The 20,177-nt window shown below is 52.9% G+C and overlaps 1 protein-coding gene across 1 annotated transcript; it reads right to left on the bottom strand.

Moving 5' to 3' along the window:
* Positions 1 to 4,346: 4,346 nt before the first annotated feature.
* On the bottom strand, positions 4,347 to 14,523 carry Bpifb6 (BPI fold containing family B member 6). Its single transcript, XM_004867948.3, has 15 exons — positions 14,424 to 14,523; positions 13,079 to 13,178; positions 12,004 to 12,108; positions 11,413 to 11,562; positions 11,201 to 11,264; positions 10,735 to 10,795; positions 9,915 to 10,006; positions 8,990 to 9,166; positions 8,002 to 8,055; positions 7,471 to 7,641; positions 6,734 to 6,801; positions 6,360 to 6,405; positions 5,571 to 5,634; positions 5,103 to 5,179; positions 4,347 to 4,510 (listed from the first exon to the last, which is right to left on the bottom strand). Exons 1-15 carry the CDS (start codon positions 14,521 to 14,523, stop codon positions 4,478 to 4,480), a joined length of 1,362 nt encoding a protein of 453 aa, XP_004868005.1. The 3' UTR covers positions 4,347 to 4,477.
* Between the last annotated feature and the right edge of the window lie 5,654 nt (positions 14,524 to 20,177).

Genomic DNA, 20,177 nt, shown 5'->3' with positions numbered 1-20,177 from the left:
TATTATTTAACACATATTCAACATAAAATTATCAATGAGATGCTTTGCTTTTGTTTTTTCTCATACTGACATATACTAACTTTTCCAAATCTGCCTACAGCACTCTAAAACTTGAGCTTGCCACACATCAGGCAGTCACCTCATGTGGCCATCGGCTGTTATGGGGCTGCACCGTTCCAAGGGAACAAATACCCACAGGACACAGAAGTGAGAGGCTGGAGGCAGAACTACAGTGGGGCAGGGCCAGGAGCCACACTCAGCAACCCGGAGAGGCTGGGGCTGCTGCAGGAACCACAGTGAGGCCAGCGGGGATGTGGGGCCACCACGGTGACAGTGCGGACTCACAGGCTCTGGCTTTTATTTGCAGTTCCTCGGCAGGTGCCTGTCCAGGTGAAGGGCCGCCTCCGAGCCCTCGGTCCTTGGGAATTTCTCTCCCAGAGCTATGACATCCCCAGCATGTCTGGGGGTCTGTGTAGGGCACGAGTACCATCCTAGGGGCATGGGGAAGAGGGATGGTGACCTCAATGACTGAACCTAACCTACTACCTATTGCTCCTGATGACCCATAGCATGCTTCTGAAAAAATTAAGTTTTTAGTGAAAAATAGACACATGCAGAAAAGGGCGGAGCTCAGGTGTACCACTCCATGAAGTTTAAAGGGAGGCTCCCCACATGTCCCCTCTGACTCACCCCTTCCTGACACAGTGGAGGAGTCCCTGTGTGCCAGAGGGCCAGCAGTACCCGATGACCCATGTGCCCTTTTGTGCTGGCTCCCTGTGTATGGTGTCTACGGCATTCATCCACATGGTCCTGCGAGGTGCCAGCTTGTTCTTTGCCAAGGACACCATGTGTGTGCAGCCCACCCTGTCCAGAGACCTCCCAGGTAAGCCCTCCCAGGTGTGGCTACTAACTGATGCTGCTGTGAAAGTTCTTGCCAAGGCTTTGGGGAGATATATGTCTTTATTTTCCATTTCTCTTGGGTAAACAACTACAAGTGGAATCGCAGGGTCAGAGTGTGGTGTGCACACTTAACTATAGTAGTGACCACTATGGTGCTCCCAAACAGCCACGCAAAGCCACCACACATTCCCACCAGGCTTCCCACCACATTCCCTCCATGCCCTGGGGGTCACCCAAGCATCTAAGTTTGAAGGAAGAAGAAAGACAGCTAACACCTAGCATTTATTGAGCACTAACTGTGTATGTGGCAGCGGGTCTGTGTGATCACATATAGTCATAACACAACCCAGTGCTGAAGTTATCTCCTCTTTCCACTCTAGGAGCCAGGGCTCAGCAGGGAAAGTGGCTTGCCAGGGCCATGCAGAGGTCCCACCAGGCCATCTGACTCTATGCCCACATCCTGCCTGGCTCAGCCTCTGGGAAGGGAGGAAAACACTACCAAACCCCTGGCTTGCCTTGTCTCCCCAATTCCTGCCAGACCCAACCCCCAGGACTCCAGCTGCATCCACTCCCCAGGCACCCCCATCACCCCTCACATCAAAGCTGGGTCAAGGATTGGGTCTGTGTGTGGGAAGAATCTCATTTAAATCCGTGTCCCTGGGGCCCCAGCTGTGGCAACCCTGACTCCACAGTCGGGGTGCAGGAGCCAGAATAAGCACATTTACCAGCCTCCAGGGCAACACTATGAGCAGTCACGGTAGTGGATGTGGTGAAGATGAGGGAGCCAGGAAGGGATAGAGCAGAGGAGGAGATATTTGCCCCTAGTGAACTCTGGAGCCAGAATTCCAGGTTCAAATCCCAGCACCGTCACTTGATATCAAGTATCAAGTGACTTACTTCCTAGAGCCACAGTTTCCCCATCTGCAAAACGGGCTAATGTTAAAGGTGTCCACCCTCATCTAGGCCCACTGTGAGGTCAAGTATTCTGGAAGGGGACTTTGGGATAGCAAGGGAGGGGTGCCAGGGGGATTCAGGTGATGGTCACGCCCCTGGGAGGCCTCCCTGGGGGCACTGAGTAGAGACTGGGCTGGGGAGGTGGAAGCGCAGGGTGGGGCAGGTGTGGCTTGTGAGGACTCAGGTGGAGGAAACATCACTTGGGCAGCCTGGGAGGTCCCCAGAGGCTGACAACTGTGGGCTCAGGGTGGCAGCCTGACTCTACTCCCGTTTTGCTCTGTGTCCTCAAAGGATGACAGTGCGTCTGCTGCTGAGTGTGGTGTGAGGGCCAGGAGAAGACTGGCCTGCGCAGATGGGGCTCAAGTCCAGCTCTACCTGCATCAGCTGCTCTTGGGCAGGTTGCTTCATCTCTCAGAGCCTCCTCTTCATTATCTAGGGTTGGGGAGTCCTGCAAGGTGAGCAGCACCCAGTGGGACAAAGAGTGTGGGGACATAGGAATATGGGGTCCCTTTGCCCCCACTTCCTGCCCAGGGAGAATCTCAAGTAACTGACCACCCGAAGACTCGTGGGGTCAGATTAGAGGTCAGGGCATGCAATCCTTTTCTCACTGTACAGATAGGGAAACTGAGGTCCAGAGAGGGGCTGTGGCTTGTATGAAGCCACACTGCGTCCAGGGTCTGATGAGAACCCAGGCCTTCCAACTCTAACAGCCTTATGCCTTGATTTCCATGTCTGCACACGGGCAGGAGAAAGTGACAGGATTGCTGTAGGTGGCCATGAGGCTGCTGTTGGACACACAGGCAGAGGTGGGGGGAAGAGGGGTGTCTCTAGGAGGGCCAGGGTCAGATGTCACCGCCCATGGATCACCCAGGCGTCTGTACCTGCCAGACCTGCCTCAAGGCTGCCACTGTCTCCGAGCTGGAGAAATGACAGGTGATGGAATTAGGGCTGAGAGAGAGATAAGGGGGCAGCTCTGGCATCCAGGGCTCCTTTGTCTGTGGCATGGGCCTGTGCCAAGCTGGGATGGAGTCCAACTGGTAGGGCCTCACAGGCTTGGGGGACACTGGTCCCCTGACCAGGCCCCTGATTACACCACAGACACATGCATGTGCCCAGGCACACACCCATCCATACTCACGCCCAGACCCCGCATCCAGACTCACCCACAAGACAGACATTCTGGCAGATGAACACACAGTGTGGACATAGACACGCAGCCGCCGCTGCCCTCATCACAGTTCCAAGCTGGAGCAGCAGCTGACCACAGGGGACCTGATGTGCTTTTTTCCTCAAAGCTATTGGATCTTTTCTTTCTTCCTTTCCTTCTTTTTTTCCATTCTAGCAAGTAGCACTGATTTTCAGGATCTACTTAAAATTATTTTTAACTCAATTATGTTAAGTATACATTCACTTTAAAATGAATCAATTTAAGAATATTAGGGCTGGAACGTAGCTCAGTGGTAGAGTGCTTGCCTGCCATGTGTGGGCTTCCATTCCCAAAACCAAACCTGCCAAAAAAGCGAAGCCCAAAGAGGAGGCAACGGGGACAGATGAAGCAAGTGTCAGGCTGCTGATCCTCACGTGAGTGTGGAGCATAGAAACTCCCTCCTGGCCCCTCTGTGTGACAGACTGTCCCCTGGCACATGCTCATCACATACATGCACATGATGGCTCACGGCCACACCATGACAGAGACCCCTGCTCCTATTTCTTTCAGCCCAGGGCTGACACTTCTGGAACCTACTGTGAGCCAGGCACCATGCTAAGCCTTTCATATGATTCCATTCATTTCAACTTCACCTGACCCGCTGATATCAGTACTGACAACATCCCTTTGTATAGGTGAGAAAACTCACCTGTAAAATGACTTGCCTGGGACACTCAGCAGCAGCAAGGTGGCAGAGCTGAGATCTGAACCCAGCAGACCGGCTCCAGAGCCTGAGTTCCAATCCTAACTCTGCCCTCAGTTTTCCAGGTGACCTTAAGCCAGGTGTTCCACCTCTCTAAGCCTTAGTCCCCTCATCTGTGAAAGAATAACTGTCCTCAACCCTTCAACTGCTGGGGGAATAGAGGGAGGTGACATGGGGAGAGCTCTGTGGAGACACAGGATCTCTATGAATGGAGCTGTCCTCAAGTTACCAAGATTCGGGGGCAGATAGCTGAGACAGGAAAAGCTTTGCCACTTGCCAAACCATGTGACCTTGGACAAGACTGCTGGAGCCCTGTGCTTCAGTGTTATCTGTACAGTGGGAGCGATCGGGGTCTGTTTAGATGAGCTGAGATGGTACAGGGCAGCTCTGAGCAGGGCAGCCCAGGTCCTAAGACACACTCCAGCTACTCCAAGGCTTCTGCCAGCTGTTCTCCACACCCCAAGCTGGGCTTAGACCCCAAACCCACCAAGGGGGAAGAAAAGCCACACATCGGATGCAACAAAAGAGACTAAAATGTGGATGTCTGTAAGGGCCTTTCTCCAGTTTATTGCCAGGCCCCAAACCAACCCTGCCCCACTCTCTCCTCAAAGGAAGTAGGGATCAGGGCCAAGCTCGTGAGGCTCTCATCAGGAAGCCCCGCTACAGAGTGCAGGGATGGTGGTGTGCTGGCAGCTGGAAGGGAGTCCTGTGCATCAGGCCTGCTTCAAATCCAGTATCAGGGCATTCTGGCAGGAGAAAAAGGGCCAAGTGGAGTGGAGTGGGGACCAACAAGACCACCCAGGCATGGGGATGGGACTGAGCTGGATCCATGACCAGGAGATGGAAACCAACACAGAGTTTACACCAAGGTTTAAGTAGGCTCCCTTGTAACCCGAGGGCAGTCCTTGCACTTCTCTGAGCCTTGATTTTCAAAACTGTTAAATGGGGACAAGCAGCCCTACCTCCTGGAGTAGAGAGATGGGATGCGGGAAATGTACATTTAATACTCCATGCTCAAAGCCTGGTGTGGCATGAAAAGCCATATTTATGGAACACTTAATAGCTGGCCTAGGTGAATTATCTTGGAGAATCATAACCACAGCTCTGTGAGGTCAAGGCCCATATTTTCATCCCAGGTATCCTTTTGGGGAATCTCTGGCCAAGGAGGGCCCCTAGATTTTGAGGGCAGGGTCTTGCTCATGGGGTTGGCAAGATTATACTGATGGCCACTGGCCCTCCCCAGCCCCATTCCCTTTATCTGAGGAGAGGTGGGTTCTTGCTCATCATCCATTGGTGGAAAGTGTGATTGACGTGGCCTCTCCCAGCTCCTCCCCTCACCTCTACTATGTCCAGCTCAGCTAGGTCGTAGTTGATAGCCAGAAGATTTGGGAGTGGGAGTGCCACTTGGAGTACATCTGAGAAATACAGAAAGCGCCATCTTACCCTGACTGTTCTGCAATTGATTAAGAAGCTGTGTGGAGCAGAATAGGAGGGTATAGTACAGTGATTAATTCATGATGTCTGCCAACTGCATAGACAGAGATGTACCATCTGCCATATACCTACTCCCAGGTCAAAATCTCATTTGTGATATGAGATCAAGGGCCAGAGACCAATATGTGGGATGGGCCTTTGACCCCAGGGAGGAGATAGTAAGACTACACTGGCCTCAAAATTTGGTAATGACCATCCCTCCACTCCCTTTTAGCTTCTCCCATCTGCAGTCAGAGATGGGGCTTTGAGACCAAGCAGGGGGTGTCCCTTCTTGCTTAAAATGATTCTTGCACTAGTAAAATGAAGCTTCACCATTGACTACTGGGATGTAGGCTTCTTGGAGATAATCAGTGATGAAGTTGATTAATTCCTTTTCCTGGGGGAGAGAAAGAAACACCCACATGCCATCATACAATACAATACAACACAATGAATCCATTCTGCCTCCCTCTGGCTAGACCTGGGGACTACAGCAATGGATTTTGGAAATGTCAGACAAGTTTGTCCGGCTGGCATCAAAGCTGGGGCTCGGTATGACTTTACTTAGTCCCTGCTCAGGTGACATGTAGGGCTTCAGGTCATGATGCAGGAGTGGGGAAGTTCGGGAGACAGGAGGTGGCTCTGTAGACCTAACTCCTACTCTGAAGGAAAACCCAGCAGCTTTATTTGTCCACCACCTGTCTGTGCCTAAGTTTCCCTGACTGTGAAAGTAAGATGCAGTAGCACCTATTCACAAGTTTTCTGTGGGGGTTCAACAAATGCAACAAAACACAGGACACAACACCTGCTGGGAGGCTACAGTGACCAATAAAAATAATAGCTGGGCCAACAAAGGCCAACCCAGGCTGCCACTATTCGTGGCAGTGTTTCAAAAATCAATCCAGGGAGATGTCTCAATTCCATCTAGAAAAGGAAACAGGGACTCAGACAGGTTAAGGGACTTTCCCAAGGTCACTAAGCAAGTCAGGAACCCCCAAACCTCCAAATGAACTTGCTCCATTCTCCCTACCTCCATGCCAAGGCCTCTTCCCTGATATCCCAGAGGACCCGACATAGTCCTGGCCTCAAACCAGACCAAGCAAAAATACCTGGGACACTTACATTGAAGTCGCCAACTTCTGAGGACCTCCTGGACAGGCTCAATAATCTGTGGGGGAGAGGGGCCAGGCAGGGGATGGAGAGAAATACTGGTCAAAGACTTCAGCCCTGACCCTGGAAAAGGGGGATCCCAAGCATTTCCAATCCCTCCCTGATGCAGGGGTCCCCCCTTATGGCCTTCAGGTGTATGTGAGTCTCAGCTTGCATGTCACTTATGATGGGATACTGAGATTTGTCTTTCCCACCCATTCTCTTCCTGTAGCTCAAACCTCCTGGTTCTCTGGGATCAGCGAAAGAGCCTGGATCAGAAAGCTAAGTGATGCTGGTGGTGCCCATGCAAGGCTCCAGGGTTGCCAGCCTGGGGCAGCAGCTCCTACCTGTTCAGAGAGGTGGCCATCTGTAGCCAGTTCTCATGCACTGAGTACCGGATCCTCAGATTGAAGTGCTGGTGTGAGGAGGAAGCAGAGAGAAAGCAGAGATCCCCATCAGGACCACCATTGCCAAGGCAAAGCAAGAACTGCCCCCTCCATCCTGTCCCCAGAGACTGAACCCAGCAGTCCCCACACTCCTAGCCTTAGCTTCTGGCTCTCCTTTTGCTGGACCACAACAGCACCATGAAGGGTCCCTGCACACATGGTGGTCCTTTGTCCATGCTGTGACCTCTGCTTGAGGTGTTCTCCATGGCCCACCTCCTCGACATCAATACTTCCCCTGGTTTGAGCTCCTCCTCAAACTTCAAGGCAGTTCAGCTATCACCTCCTCTGGGAAGTCCTCTGTGATTCCCAAACTTGACTTGTGCTCTCTCTAGCTTCTCATATTCCCCTCAGTGAACCCATTCCTGACCTTGCAGCTGCTAAGAAATGATGTAGGGAGGAAGGGACGAGTGAGGAGGGAAGGGCTAAATCACTGGGCCATAGTGTGCTGATCTTTCCAGTCACTCACAGGTTCAAGGGCAGAGCCAAGGATCAGACAGGTGACAGTGCCCAGGAGATCCAGCCACACAACTGAGAGTGACTAAGAATGATCCAATCTACTTCTTGGCTATCACTAAAGCCCCACCCACCAGCCTGGTTACCCTTGAGCCTGGGGATGAGTGGGGACGGACCCTACTCACCACCTCCAGGAGGAAGAGGGACACAGGGCGCTTGCCGCGCTGAGCAGCAAACATCTCCAGGGTGCCGTGGAGGTGCAGCAGGCTCTTTCCTGATGTCATGGTGACCTTGGGGGACTTGTTTATCCTGATCTGGGTCACCAAGGGCTTCGGCTTGGGATAGACCTCGGCCACCTACAGAAACCAGGATGCTTCACTCAGGGCTTTGGACAGGGGCTTCATTCAGAACCAAGAGTCCTTCATGAATGAGGTGATTTCTACTTGTACACAGGAAGTATGACATACAATGATGGGATGTGTCTCTCAGGAGATGCAAGGAGCTATAATTTGGCCATTTCTATATCAGCCGTAGGAAGTACAGTATGTAAAGGCTGAGCTGTTTCTGTGCTGGGCCCTAAGAATACTTTAGGGAGAAGTCAAGGTGTTTCCACATGGCACATGGGACATGTGGCATTGAAAAGCTGCTTCCCAAGCCCTCCCTCCCCTTTGCCTGGACAGCAGGGAAGAATGAATTGGTCATGGGTTACTACTCACCTCAGGGAGGAAGCCAGCCAGGGTCTCTGTGTTTTGTGGGGGCAGCTCACCAATCTGCAATATCCAAGTCAAGGTTGGGGAAGGAAGGCTCTTCAAGCCCATCTTAACAACCTCTCTGACTCAATACTATGTTCCTTTAAGGCTCCTTCTGTCACTCCACTCTCCACTCCAACTGACGTAGAGAAAGAGCTTCTGGCTAGCCTAGACCGTGGCCTGCACCTTCTAGTGCCTACAGCTCTCAGCATGAGGTTGAATGCTGAGAAAACGTGTATGCATGGAAAAGCAGGAAAGCAGAGGGCAGAACATATAGATGCAATGGACGAGAGGGGTGAGTGGATGGATTCAGGGATGGGTAGATAGATGCACAGGGAATGAATAAACAGGTTTAGTAAGTGAATGGATGGGAGGATGGATGGATTGGTGGAAGGAAAGGTAAATGATGGGTGATGGGTGGATAAATGGGTGGACAGCAAGTGGATGAAGGGAGGAGGAACTGACAGTGGAAGATGGAGGGCTGCAGAGGAGGAGACTGACGGGACAGGGGATGGAGTGGATGGGTGAGCAGGAGGATGGATTGTGAAAAGCTGAGTGGGTATACAGGGGTGTTGGTGATAAGTGGCAGGTGCATAGGTTCACTTACTCAACGGTACAAGGCCCTGTTTTAGGGAATCTGTGGATGTTAGTAAGGGGCAGGTGGTTGCCGGTTGGAAGAACAGAACCTAGGCCATGGTTCACAGTAACTAGATGGATGAGTGGGTAGGTGACGACTGGACGGAAGCAGGGGGCTGACAAGGTGTAAGACACGCAGGCCAATGAACAAGTAGTAAGATGTATGGACAGTTAGACATGGCCACATGGATGACAAAAACCCAAACCCAAGCCCAGACTTCTTCTGGTCTTACAACCCCAGGACAATTGTCAGATGGTGAACTAGGCAGGGACTGTCACAGAAGGCAGAGGCAGATGGGGCGGGCCCTGGACAGCTCACCATCTTATCCTGGATTTTCACATCCAAGGACTTCTGCAGCAGGGCCAGCTCTGCCGTGAGGAAGGCAGCTGACAAGAGCAGCTGTGACGAGCCTTCGGCATAGCCCTCAGGGAACTCGAGGGCCTCCCCAGAGTTGGTCAGTGGGATAGTTTTGCCCATTTGCTGCTGCACCAGGGGCTGTGGGTGGCCAGGAGGAAAACAGGGATGGTGGCCGGGTGAGTCTCATGCCTCTAGACTAATGGGGCTCAAACCAGGCCCCAAGTCAGCAGGTCACTAAATGTTAGCGCCACAGCAAGCCACAGTGGCCCTCCCAGGGTACAGGTGGGTAAACTGAGGCCTGAAGGAAGAAAGGCAACAGTCAATAGACCACTAGTGCTCTGACTTTGATAGTTTGAAGCCCTCATTTATCCAGACATGATTTCTACTTTATTCTCAGGAGCTAGAGGAAATAGGAGGCCGAAACAGGATCACTGTTTAAATCCCACTGGAGGGAGACGTCACAAGAAGATGACTTCTTAGGAGTTTTCTCCTCACTCCTGGAAGCTACATCTCGGCTCCTGGGGCTCTGGAGACCTGGATGAGGGCCCAACTCTGCCCCCAATTCACTGTGGACCCCTAGCCAAGCCCTACTTCCCCCAAGTCCCAGGGACCCCACACAGCTGTACAATGGCAGGGTACAAGCTGGCAAGCTCCCCTCACTGGGAGAAGCAGTAGCCATGGGAGAAGTGTGAGGGTAAAGTTGGCACCCCAGAAATCAGCTGGTGGACTCAAGATTAATGCTTAAAGCGGAAATCAAGAGACGTCAGGGGGCACTGTCATGGAAGGCCTGGCCTCCTACCCCAACACCCCATCCAGCCATCTTCCCTGAGGAGCCAACACCCTAGGAATGAGCCCAAGCCCCAGTCCCCTGGGCCCTGGAACTTACACTAAAGTCCACCTGGACATGGCTGGCGGTTGTGGTCGGTGTGGATGCCAGGGCATATTTGACAGTGCCCATCCGGCCCAAGGGCATGGGGTCTGTGAAGAGCAGATTCGGCTCAGAGAGGTGCCAACCCCAGGGCAGTCTAGAGAGGCTGCCACCAAACAGTTGATCCTGTGCCTCTCTGTGACCCAAGGCTTCAGCTACAGAATGGAGGCTGTGGGGCCTGGCCTAGAAATCACATGGCTCTGTAGGGACAGAACTGCACACTCTCCAAGGGTGTCACAGCATGGACTGAAACAGTGGCGAGGCTAGAGCATCTGCTGTTTTACAGATGGGCAAACCAAGGCTCAGAGGAGAGAAGTGACTTTCCAGGTCACATTGCCTAGGACATGAACCGGTTTTGTTTTGTTTTTCTGTTCCAGATACTGAGATGTACTTTTCCCCATACTGGGGAACCCTGTGGACCCCAAATGATGGAGACAGCAGGTCTGCTTGGCAAAGGCAAGTCAAGTATTTATCATCACCACTGGTATGGCTCTGCAGGATGCCAGGTTTGAGGATGTGTGCAGAATGGCTGCAGTGCTTGGGATCCTGGGGGTGCTGGAGGGAACACTGAGTGCAGAGATGAGAAGGGAAGACCCAGAATCCCTCGGGGCCTCAGACTTTCCATTTGGGCAGTCAGGAGATGGACACCATGGCCTCAGCCCTCTTCCAGCCCCAGGGCTGAGCTGGGAGCTGCCACTCGAGTGGGCAATCGGGGATGGAAGTACTGCCATCCTGCTGTCCCCACACAAGGGCAAGGGGTGGCCAGGGCTACACTCACCATTCAGGCTGGCCCACCTCTTGTTCACATATACCAGGACTGCATCGATGGCTGGACACATCTGAAAGCCAAGGAGTCACCAGGCTGAGAGGGCTCACTCCTCACAGCTCATGGTGCTTCATGGGGAATCTCAAGAGCCTGACAGGATAGGCCCTGGTGGGGAAACTGAGGCTCAGGTCACACAGAAAGTCAATGGCAAAGCCTGAACTAGGACCCAGATCTCCTGACCACAGCCTGCAAAATCGGAGAGATCTCACTCCCCAAGGGCTGGTCATCTAAGCAGGGCTGGCAAGTTGGAGCATTCAGGCTGCTGTCCCCCAACCCATGCTCCTGGTGGACATCTCCGGTGATCATAGCACTTCCTGCCACAGAGCCACTATGCACCGATCAAAGGCACCAGCCCGAAGAAACTGTGCTTGTCACCCTGGTGTGGCAGTTCCAGCCGAGGCCACACTGGACCACTCACCAGGCCAGGGAGGACTTTGTGCAGCGTGCTGTTCAGGAACTTGTTGATCACTTTGGGCAGCATGCTAGGCACAGGCACCGGGATGGGCAGACAGTGCACCGAGGGCAGGGTGTTGGGCAGAGGACACGAAGGGCCGTGGTTAAGGAAGTCCCAGGTCTTGGGGTAGGGGTGACAGCATGGACCAGCTCTCCTCCCAGCCACAGGGCCCTCACTTGCTTGGCAGGTTGGTCTTCACGCTGACCAGGATGATCTCACAACCCTCACTCTTGAACATGGGGAGTCCTGTCTCTTCATCCTGCAGAAACCGGTTGGTGGCTGTGATGTTCAGGACCACGATGATCTCCATGTTCGCTCCCGTGAAGCTAGAGGTCAAGGCAGAAGGGCATCATGGGCATCTGTGCCACTCTCCCCACCCCCTCTTTGCCCACAATCTCAGCAGCTCTTAGAGGGGAGGAGGAGAGGGAACCACTCAGACAAACAAGGGGAAGGGACCCGCCCAAGCTCACACACCCACCCTTTCCCCTCTCCTATTGATCGGGTGAACTCCTGCACATGCTCCAAACTGCTCAGCTGTCATCTCCTCCCCACAGCCTTTTCTGATGCCCTCTTTCTCTCCGGCTCAATGCTTCTTCTAGGCCAACTGTTCAGTCTGTGGTTGTGCTTAGTCTGGTCCCCAACAAAATAGGAACCAAGTCTGCATCATCTCAGACCGCAGCACCCAGACAGCACACAGCAGATATACAATAACTGTGCCCATAAGGATGAGACATCCTCCCTCCCATCCCTTCTTCTGCTATACTCACCTCTTGCCAGTGATGGTCATGCCCGTGGCCACGCACTGGAAGATGCCCACTCCAGGTAAAAAGTTCAGTGTGATGACAGGTGTGATGACATCTTTGACCTTCATACTGAGAAGGCATGGGCAACCAGTGAAGAGAACTGACCAGATAAGGTCCAGGCTCTCAATCCCTCCTCCACCCCTGCTGGGGGGCCTTGGGTAACCCTTCCATGCCATGTCACAGGGATAAGCCTGTCTCATGGGGCCACCATGAAATGTAACAAAAGGGTGGACATGCACCAACTCGTATAACAGAAAGCACTTATCACATGTAAGACAAGACACTTGGTGGACTGCGTGACCTTGCTCTGTTCTTTTCCCTCCTGTAGCCCTGCTTCCCCATAAACAAAGTGGGGTTATCAGTTTCTTCGTTGTGGCAGGCTATGCTATCCTATGCATGGGAGGATGTTTTGTAGCATCTCTGACCTCAACCCCTTGGATGCCAGGAGCACTCCCTGCAAGAGTGACAACCAAAACTTTCTCCAGACATTACCAAATTCCCCTTAGCTGCACAATCACCTGAGTTGAGAACCACCAGTTGAGATCCAGGATAAGGAAGATGTGGGTCATACACCTCCCCCTGCCTCTCCTGAGCTCTCTGCAGACACTGCCAACTGGTCGCAGTCCTGCTTCCTGCTGAGTCCCACAGTGCCTCAGAGCCTCCCCAGTGCACAGGCCCAGCAGCCCTGCCAGTCAGTCCCGCATGGCACTTGCCCCAGAATCAGTTTCCTCCTGTTGTTAGACGGTAGTTGGTGCCTTTCCAGCTCTACAACTGGAGATATTTTCATTTAATTCCACACATACTCAGCCATCTCATGGTGTGCATAGGGAGCTAGAGACTGACTTTTCAACGTCAATGCCTTCTCAAAATGACCCTGCTCATCTCCCATGTGGGAGCAGGCACTTGCCCAAGTCGCACAACAAGGCAGCCGCAGGCAGGGAAGAGGCTCCAGGCCCTCTGCCACTGTCACTTGCCTTCTCAGGCCTCGGGCACAGCATTCTCCCCACCCCGCCCTATCCCCCACACCACTTCCACTTACTTGCTGAGGCCCTTGATGGGTTTAACCCCAGGCCGTTTCTTCCCTGCCTCTGCGGCCATCTTTTCCAGGATATGACTCTCCTCCATGGCCCTCTGGACCTCTGGTGGGGGCGTCGGGTACAGGGTCAGAGAGACACTTAGCTGGGCTCCCCACGCTTCCCTGCACAGCGCCAGTCTCTTGGGCATCCCAGGCCACTTAGAGTCACTGTGTCCTACCCTGGGCTTGGCAATGGCAGGAACCTAGAGATGAGTCATGCCCAACCTCTGGCCTTCCCCACTCTACTGGGAAGAGTCTCCAACAGTGACATTAACAAGTGACAAAAGCCATAAATGAGGTAAGTGTAGGCAGCTCTAGAAACCACATGAAGGGTTTAGGCTGAGAAACGAAGAGCTGGAGAAGTCTACCAGGAAGAGGTGACGTATTAGTTGGTCCTTAAAAGATGGATAGGAATTTTAACCAGAAAGAAAAGAGATAAAGGGTGACCTGCTGGGCAGAGGGCACAGCAAGAATAAGGACGGAGAGGGAGAAAAGCGGGGAGGGTGAGGGAAGAGTGAGACATTCCTTGTGGATGGAAGGTGAAGAGAAACACAAAAACCGATTTGCAGGATGCATATAGTGGAGGCCTTGAACCCCAATTGAGGGTGTTGACTCTTCACTGTGACCCAAGTGCTCCCTGATAAAATGTGGGTCCTGGGCCTGAAGCCAAATGATGCTGATTCCCTAGGGCTGGAGGCCCCAACCCTAAATGACATCCTAACAGACACCCCTCCAATACGCTCACAGGCTAATTCCCAGAGAGGAGACAAACACTGAGCTGACCGAACAATCATTAGCCTTTGATACCTGGATTTTACTCCATTTCTTTTGTGCTCATCGAGGTGGAGTGGAGATGGAAAATACATTTTTAAATGTTTCAACCCGCTCCTGGGGGATTTTAATTTCACATTTCATTTGATCCTGCCAGGGAAGGACCAGTCATCCTATTTTATATTTATTTACATTTATGGATGGACAAACAGCAACACAGACAAGGCAAGTGACTTGCCTGAGGTCATACGGCAAATTGATAACAAAAGTGGGATTTCACCCATGTCTGTCACTCCCATGACCCAGATGTGGCCGCCAACCCCTGCCATCAGGTTCCAGGAGGGACTCCCAAGGAGGTTTTCCAACTCTGATTCTAACTTGGGGGAGCTATGGGCCTCGATTCCTCCTTCCATAGAATGGGAGAATTATAATGACACTTTGCTTATGGGTTTGGTTTGAAGATCAGAGGATGTTCGAGGCCCTGCAACTCGAGCAGCCACTCCCTCCCACAGCCTGTACCCACTCCGTGCTGACTCACCGTGGTTCATGATGTCCATGCCCAGACGCAGCAGTGCCCCAGGGTCGGCCCGCATGCCAGTCAACAGGCCACAGAGCGCCAGACACAAGATCCGCAGCATGGCTCCACCTGTGCCCAGCAGACTGAATTGGTTGCAGCCCACCCTGCCTTTGTCCCCCAGGGTGTCCTTAGATACTGTGAGGCCAGAAGCCTTTGGACTCCAGCCAGCCAGCCATCAAACATCACTATGGCCTTCTCCCAAGGGACCAAGAACCATCCACATTCGACACAGGGCCTCCGGAGTCATCCCATAGTCTGCTTCCCTCCACAGGCCTCAGTTTCTCCATGGGCCTGATGCTCTCCGGCCAGCATCACTGTATGTTGGTGGGAGATTCATTCACAGCATCACCTGGGTTCAGTGCTGGGCCAAGCTGGTGTACAGCTCGACCCAGGGCTCCCACTACAGCAAGCACATACCAACAGCACAGCCGCCCTTCCATATGGAGTCCCAAGTCTCAGTCAGAGCCCCTGGAGGTCCCCTGAGACATAGTCTCACCAACAGAAAAACTGAGGCACACACAAGGTTTTATAGCCAGCAAATAGCAAACTCTTTAAAGATCTCCCACAAGATTCCCAAGGTTCAACATTCCCAAGACAGTCCTGCTTCACCACTGGTGCCAGAAATCCCCCCTCCTACTTACCAAGACCTGAAACGCTCCTGCCCAGGGCCACCACAAGTGTAGTTCAGGTTCACACTTTGGCTGAAAGGAACCAGAGAGAGGCCCATGGTGGTCTGGACTGTGTCAGCCCAGAGGGCAGCCTCCCAGCTGGTCTCTGGTTGACAGTGGGCTCAGACCTCCAAGAGTCAAGAAAAGCTCCTCCCATAGTCCGCCTGCCTGTCTGGCCCATGGCTGGGCCTACACCCCTCATCCACATTATCATATGCCCACTACATGTCAGGTAGGTGGGGCTGCACCATTCCCTGCACTGTCCTGCCTCTCCTGATCATAAAGTCTGGAGGGAAGGCAGAGGAGAAGGGATAGATGCATATGGGACAGGGAGCTCAGGAAGGATTTCCCAAGGAGGAGACATTTAGGCGGAGACTACGGGGTGAAAAGCAGCTGAGTGTAAAGAGACATAAAGCAGCCAAGTATAAAGGCTATCCACTGAGGAAACACATCTTTTGCTTCTCTTTTGTCCCTGGCAATTGAACATTGGTCTGGGCTGGAAAGTAATGACCATAGCATTTCCTGGACTTCTAGGAACACATGCATGTTCCCATGGGCAAGTGCCCAGGGCCCTGTGCTCCAGGCCAAACCTCTCTGAAAGTCATCCTAGGGGGCTGCAGCAGTCTGTGGCGGGGCAACAGGTGGGAACAAGTTTGTTAAGTCTCCTCCAGCTGCAGCCAGCCTCCCAAATGGGAGACTAAGGACTGTCCCTGTCTCCCCATCCCCAGCCAGAGCCAATGCCTGACGTTCTGTGTCTTGAGGCAGGATTTTCGCTGGCTTAGAACAGAAGTGACTTAGGGGAACATGTAGTCCTGGTATTTCTGGGAGAATTGGTTAATGCCAGAGGTTTTTTCCTGACTGTGCTTCGGCTTGAGCTGTCCTTCCTTTAGAATGCCTGCCCTCTCCCCACCTGTCACCTGCTCACCTCTCAGGGCCTACTTCAGCCTTGGCCTCCTCCACCAGGAAGCTTCCCCCAAACTCCCTGCTGTCTACCTCTAGTCTTTACTGTCTCTCCTGCGCCCCACCACCACCACCACCACCACAAGCTCTAAGGGCTCCAACCAGTTGCCCAGCTCAGCTCTGAGCTCCTACAAAGCACGGCTGGGGTTTCCTTCCCTAATCCCCCCTTACTCTGTTGGACCTGCTGCCCCCTTGACCTTCCCTGAGCCCTCCACACCTGACGGTTGCAATGCCAGAAGCTGCATGTGAGGTGGGCAGCACCGGGATATCAGGACATGGATCCAAGCTCTGGCCCTGCCACCCATTTGCTTTGTAACCTCAGGTAAGTCCCTTCCCCTCTCTGGGCCTCAGTTTTCTCATCTGTAAAATGACACTGTTAGATAAGACTGGGAAGTCACGGGCAGGGGGACTATCCTTACCTTGCCAAGCCTAGGGAGTTCTGCAGCTGACTGACACCTGCCTCCAACCCTGAAATGAGGAAGCCCTTATATTCAGGAGCCTGATTAGCAGCTTGGATAATTAAGGGTTTAATAAAGGCCAGATAATTATCTAGAGGCCCGAAGATCAGGAGCCTGGTGCCCACGTGATATCTTAGTCTGTTCCAACATAAATAGCATGGAGGACAAGGGTGACTGGAGAGCCCAGTGGCTTCACTGGGATAGGCACCGGGGAGGGGATGTGGTTGCCCGAGCAGGCATCAGTGTTCATGCTGTCCCCTCTCCCAGACCCAGCAGCTCCTCCAAGGCTGGGCGCACATTAGGCGTACACTCATTCCTGCAATAAACATCTACTGAGCACCTGCTGGGTGCCAGGCCTGTGCAGGGTACTGAGGTCACAGGGCAAGAGCCAGCTGCAAACCTGGGGCTCGCTTGGGTCTCAGGTTACACAACCCCAGCTCTCTTCCTGGAGCTCCTTGGGAAGCAGGCTCAGGGCACCTCAAGGGTCTTTGTGTTTGGTGAGCAGTCCTGGGGGGGGCACCTGCCTGAGGTCACACTGCACAGATGAAGTCAACTGCAACAGAGAGAGAGCAGTCCCCAAGCAGCCTGGCCGTCTCCATTCATATCCATCAGAGCTGGAGAGCCGTCCACAGATAGCATCTTTTTATCCCTGCTGACCCGCCCCCACGGACAGAATGGGCCTCGCCCCCTCCTACCGCCACAAATCTACGCAAATGCTTCTGACTCCAGCCACCTGCCTTTCCCTGCTCTCTCTCTCAGGCCACTGTGGGCACTGGAGAGGGGTAAGGATGGCGATAGAAGGGACATGAGTCGGGGAAGACAGGAGAAGCTCAGGGATCCAAGTCCCTATTCCAGTCACTGCCCTCACAGCTGTGTGACTCTGTCTGCCCCTTCCACTCCCTGGGCCTCCACTTTAGCCTCTAACTCTGTGATGCAGGTGATAACAGCAATAACAGGCTCCACATACCAGGCACTTGGGCCAAGCTTGTGGGATTTGTCTGCCATGCACAGCCTCTGTAATCCTCAGAACTACTGATGAGGTGGACGCTTGGAAGTTTTCCCCACTTCACAGATAGAGGAACTGAGGCTCAAGCCTTTTGCCCAAAGTCACACAGCAAGCGAGTGGCACAGCCAGGGGTTGACTGGATGCCAGGGACTCTGGAGCCCACCCAAGACCTGCAAGGTCACCAGTGGGCTCCTGCCTGCCTCTCTGACCTCCCTTCCCCCGTGGAGCCCACCAGGTCCCTTACAACACCCTCCCGGACACTGCTCCACTCTGCCATCCTTCCAGGACTAGTGGACCTGTCCTTCACTCCCTCCCCACCCTCAAACACTGACCATAGGCCAGTGCCAAAGCTCAGTGTCATCTTGTCCCTTCCCCTCGGGCACTCTGGGAACCCAGCAAAGGTGACTCCAAGCCTGGCAGCCCCGCCTCTTTCCCTAGGATCAGGCTTTCCACATGGTTTCAGCACAGACATGTGGAAGCAGCTGGCCCACAGTTCACTTATTATGCACTTGCTGTGTGCTGGGCTCTGAAAAGGGTCAGAGAGGAGATCAGGTGGGGTAAAGCAGCCAGACACCAATACTCACAGGATACGGTTGAAGGGCATCAGTGTGTGCAGAGGGCCTTGGAGACTGAGAGGCAGAACACTGCCAGACCCCACTGCTGTGGCCAGAGGAGCACAAGAGAGCTAGTGCCAAGGGCAAAAGCTCTGGTGAGGAGAAAGCAAGGGCAAAGGCCTCAGGGGGAAATGCACAGGGCTATATTCAAGGTTAAGAGCAGCTCACAAGGTGAACCAGTGAGATATCTGTCAATGAGACAGACCAGGGAGGATGTTGGCCTTCCCTGTCCTGCTCTAGTGCCACTTAGCAATCAGTTCCCTCTCCACTGGGAATGTGCCCATCAGTGTGCATTGCATGACAAGTGAGGGCTTCTCCTTTAAAGGAAGCGCGAGGCGAACCTTTCACATGGGAAGAGACTGGAGGTGTGACACACAAGGACGCCACCCCTCTCGCAGCTCTTGAAGCTGGGTGAGTTGGTGATGTGGGTGTGAGAGCGTGAAGTGACTCCTTCCCAGCTGTGGGCCCAGAACTCCAACTTGCTGCCACCCTACAGCCTTAGCCTGGGCAGAGCCCTTCTGCTGTCGTCTGTGAACAGAAACCAGGAACGCCTCCCATGCACACCCTCATCCTACCCGTCCACTCTGAAAGCCACCCACCCATGCCAGTGCCCAGATCCTCTGTAAGCACCCTATGTGACCTTCACAATAGCCACCTGTGGCCCACAGAGCCACAGCCCTCACCCCTGGCCCAGGCACCATCACCCTCCCCTGTGCTGTCTGCAGGTGGCTCCAAGGGCCCACACTGATTGCCCAGCAACTCCAGGCCAGCCTACCAGCCGTCTCTGCTCTGCAGAGTGCTGAGCCACACTTCTCCATGGATGTCTGCAACCTGCAGGGCTGTTCTTACTTGAGGGCTTGCCCTTGGCCCTGGAATGCCACACAGAGGACTTTCCTCTGTCTAACAGTTCTGCGCTGACCAGAATCACTAAGTCTTCAGGGTTCCAGCCTGAGTGATTTCTTTCTCCTGATTGGGCTCAGACTGCTGCACTAGCCTGTCCCTCTCAGCAGCGAGTGCCCAGCAACTCACCTAACTGGAGGGCTGAATAGTGCCCTTTAGGGATAGGGATGGCTCTGTGTAGGGAGGTCACAGGTTTCCTTCTGGGCAGGGAATATGACTCAAGCATTTTTATTCTCTTCTTCAAAGAACATATATTATAATACTAGGCCCATCATGGATACAAACAGACTGACAGATTGGGGGGAAAAAGGCTGAATACAAGGTACTACCAAAAACTACCATGAATACATACATTTTTTAAAAAAATTATTATAATAAAAGGCACATCACCATTAATCCCCTTCAGACTACTTCCCCTTGCCTTGAACACACTTATCTCATCATTCTTGGTACTTTATGAAGTAGTTCTGGAAGTCTTTCTTCATGAATGTCTTTAGTTGGGCTGTTATGGCTGCCTTGATGTCAAGAATCAATTTAAAATGTTTACTTTTCACCTGCCTCGCAAGCACAAGATCCAAAGTTTGATCCCCAGTACCAAAAAAAAAAATTTACTTTTCATGGTCATTTTGACTTTGGGGAAGAGCCAGAAGTCACATGTTGCCAGATCCAGTGAATAAAGTGGATGAGGACACACTACAACATTATTAGCAAACCTTTTAGAGACCAAGTGCCCATACTGCAACCCAAAACCCACGTATTTATCATGAAGTGCCAATACTGCAATTAAACCTGAATGCTCAGCTGCTGGGGTGATGCCTGGGTGACTTGGCTCACTGGAGCAACTTGGCTCCCATGCTGACAGAGAGGCTGCTGACATCCCTGCTGCAGCATGTATGCCATAAGCTTGCCACCACTGCACGATAATGTTTTCCTGAGCTTGTGTGAAAGGCTGGATGGCACTTGGTAGCAGCATTCATTCATTTTTTTCAATCTTCATAAAGACACTTTATAAAGACACTCACAAAAGAGGACTTCCAGAACAGCTTCAGAAAGTGACAAGCACAATGAAGTACTTGTGTTCAAAGTGAAGGGGAGTATTTTGGGGAGAA

This window comes from Heterocephalus glaber, unplaced genomic scaffold, assembly GCF_053883595.1.
Source record: "Heterocephalus glaber isolate CG9 unplaced genomic scaffold, H.glaber_assembly_v1.0 deba00001532, whole genome shotgun sequence".
Taxonomy (NCBI): domain Eukaryota; kingdom Metazoa; phylum Chordata; class Mammalia; order Rodentia; family Bathyergidae; genus Heterocephalus; species Heterocephalus glaber.
Note: the sequence above shows the minus strand (reverse complement) of the source record. Positions and strands in the feature narration are given on the sequence as shown.

Coding starts and splice junctions, on each gene's coding strand:
- Bpifb6 (XM_004867948.3), bottom strand. CDS start 14,523: ATGCTGCGGATCTTGTGTCTGGCGCTCTGTGGCCTGTTGACTGGCATG. Junction 13,179..14,423: donor CATGGACATCATGAACCACG/GTGAGTCAGCAC, acceptor CGCCCCCACCAG/AGGTCCAGAGGGCCATGGAG. Junction 8,056..8,989: donor TGAAAATCCAGGATAAGATG/GTGAGCTGTCCA, acceptor TGGATATTGCAG/ATTGGTGAGCTGCCCCCACA.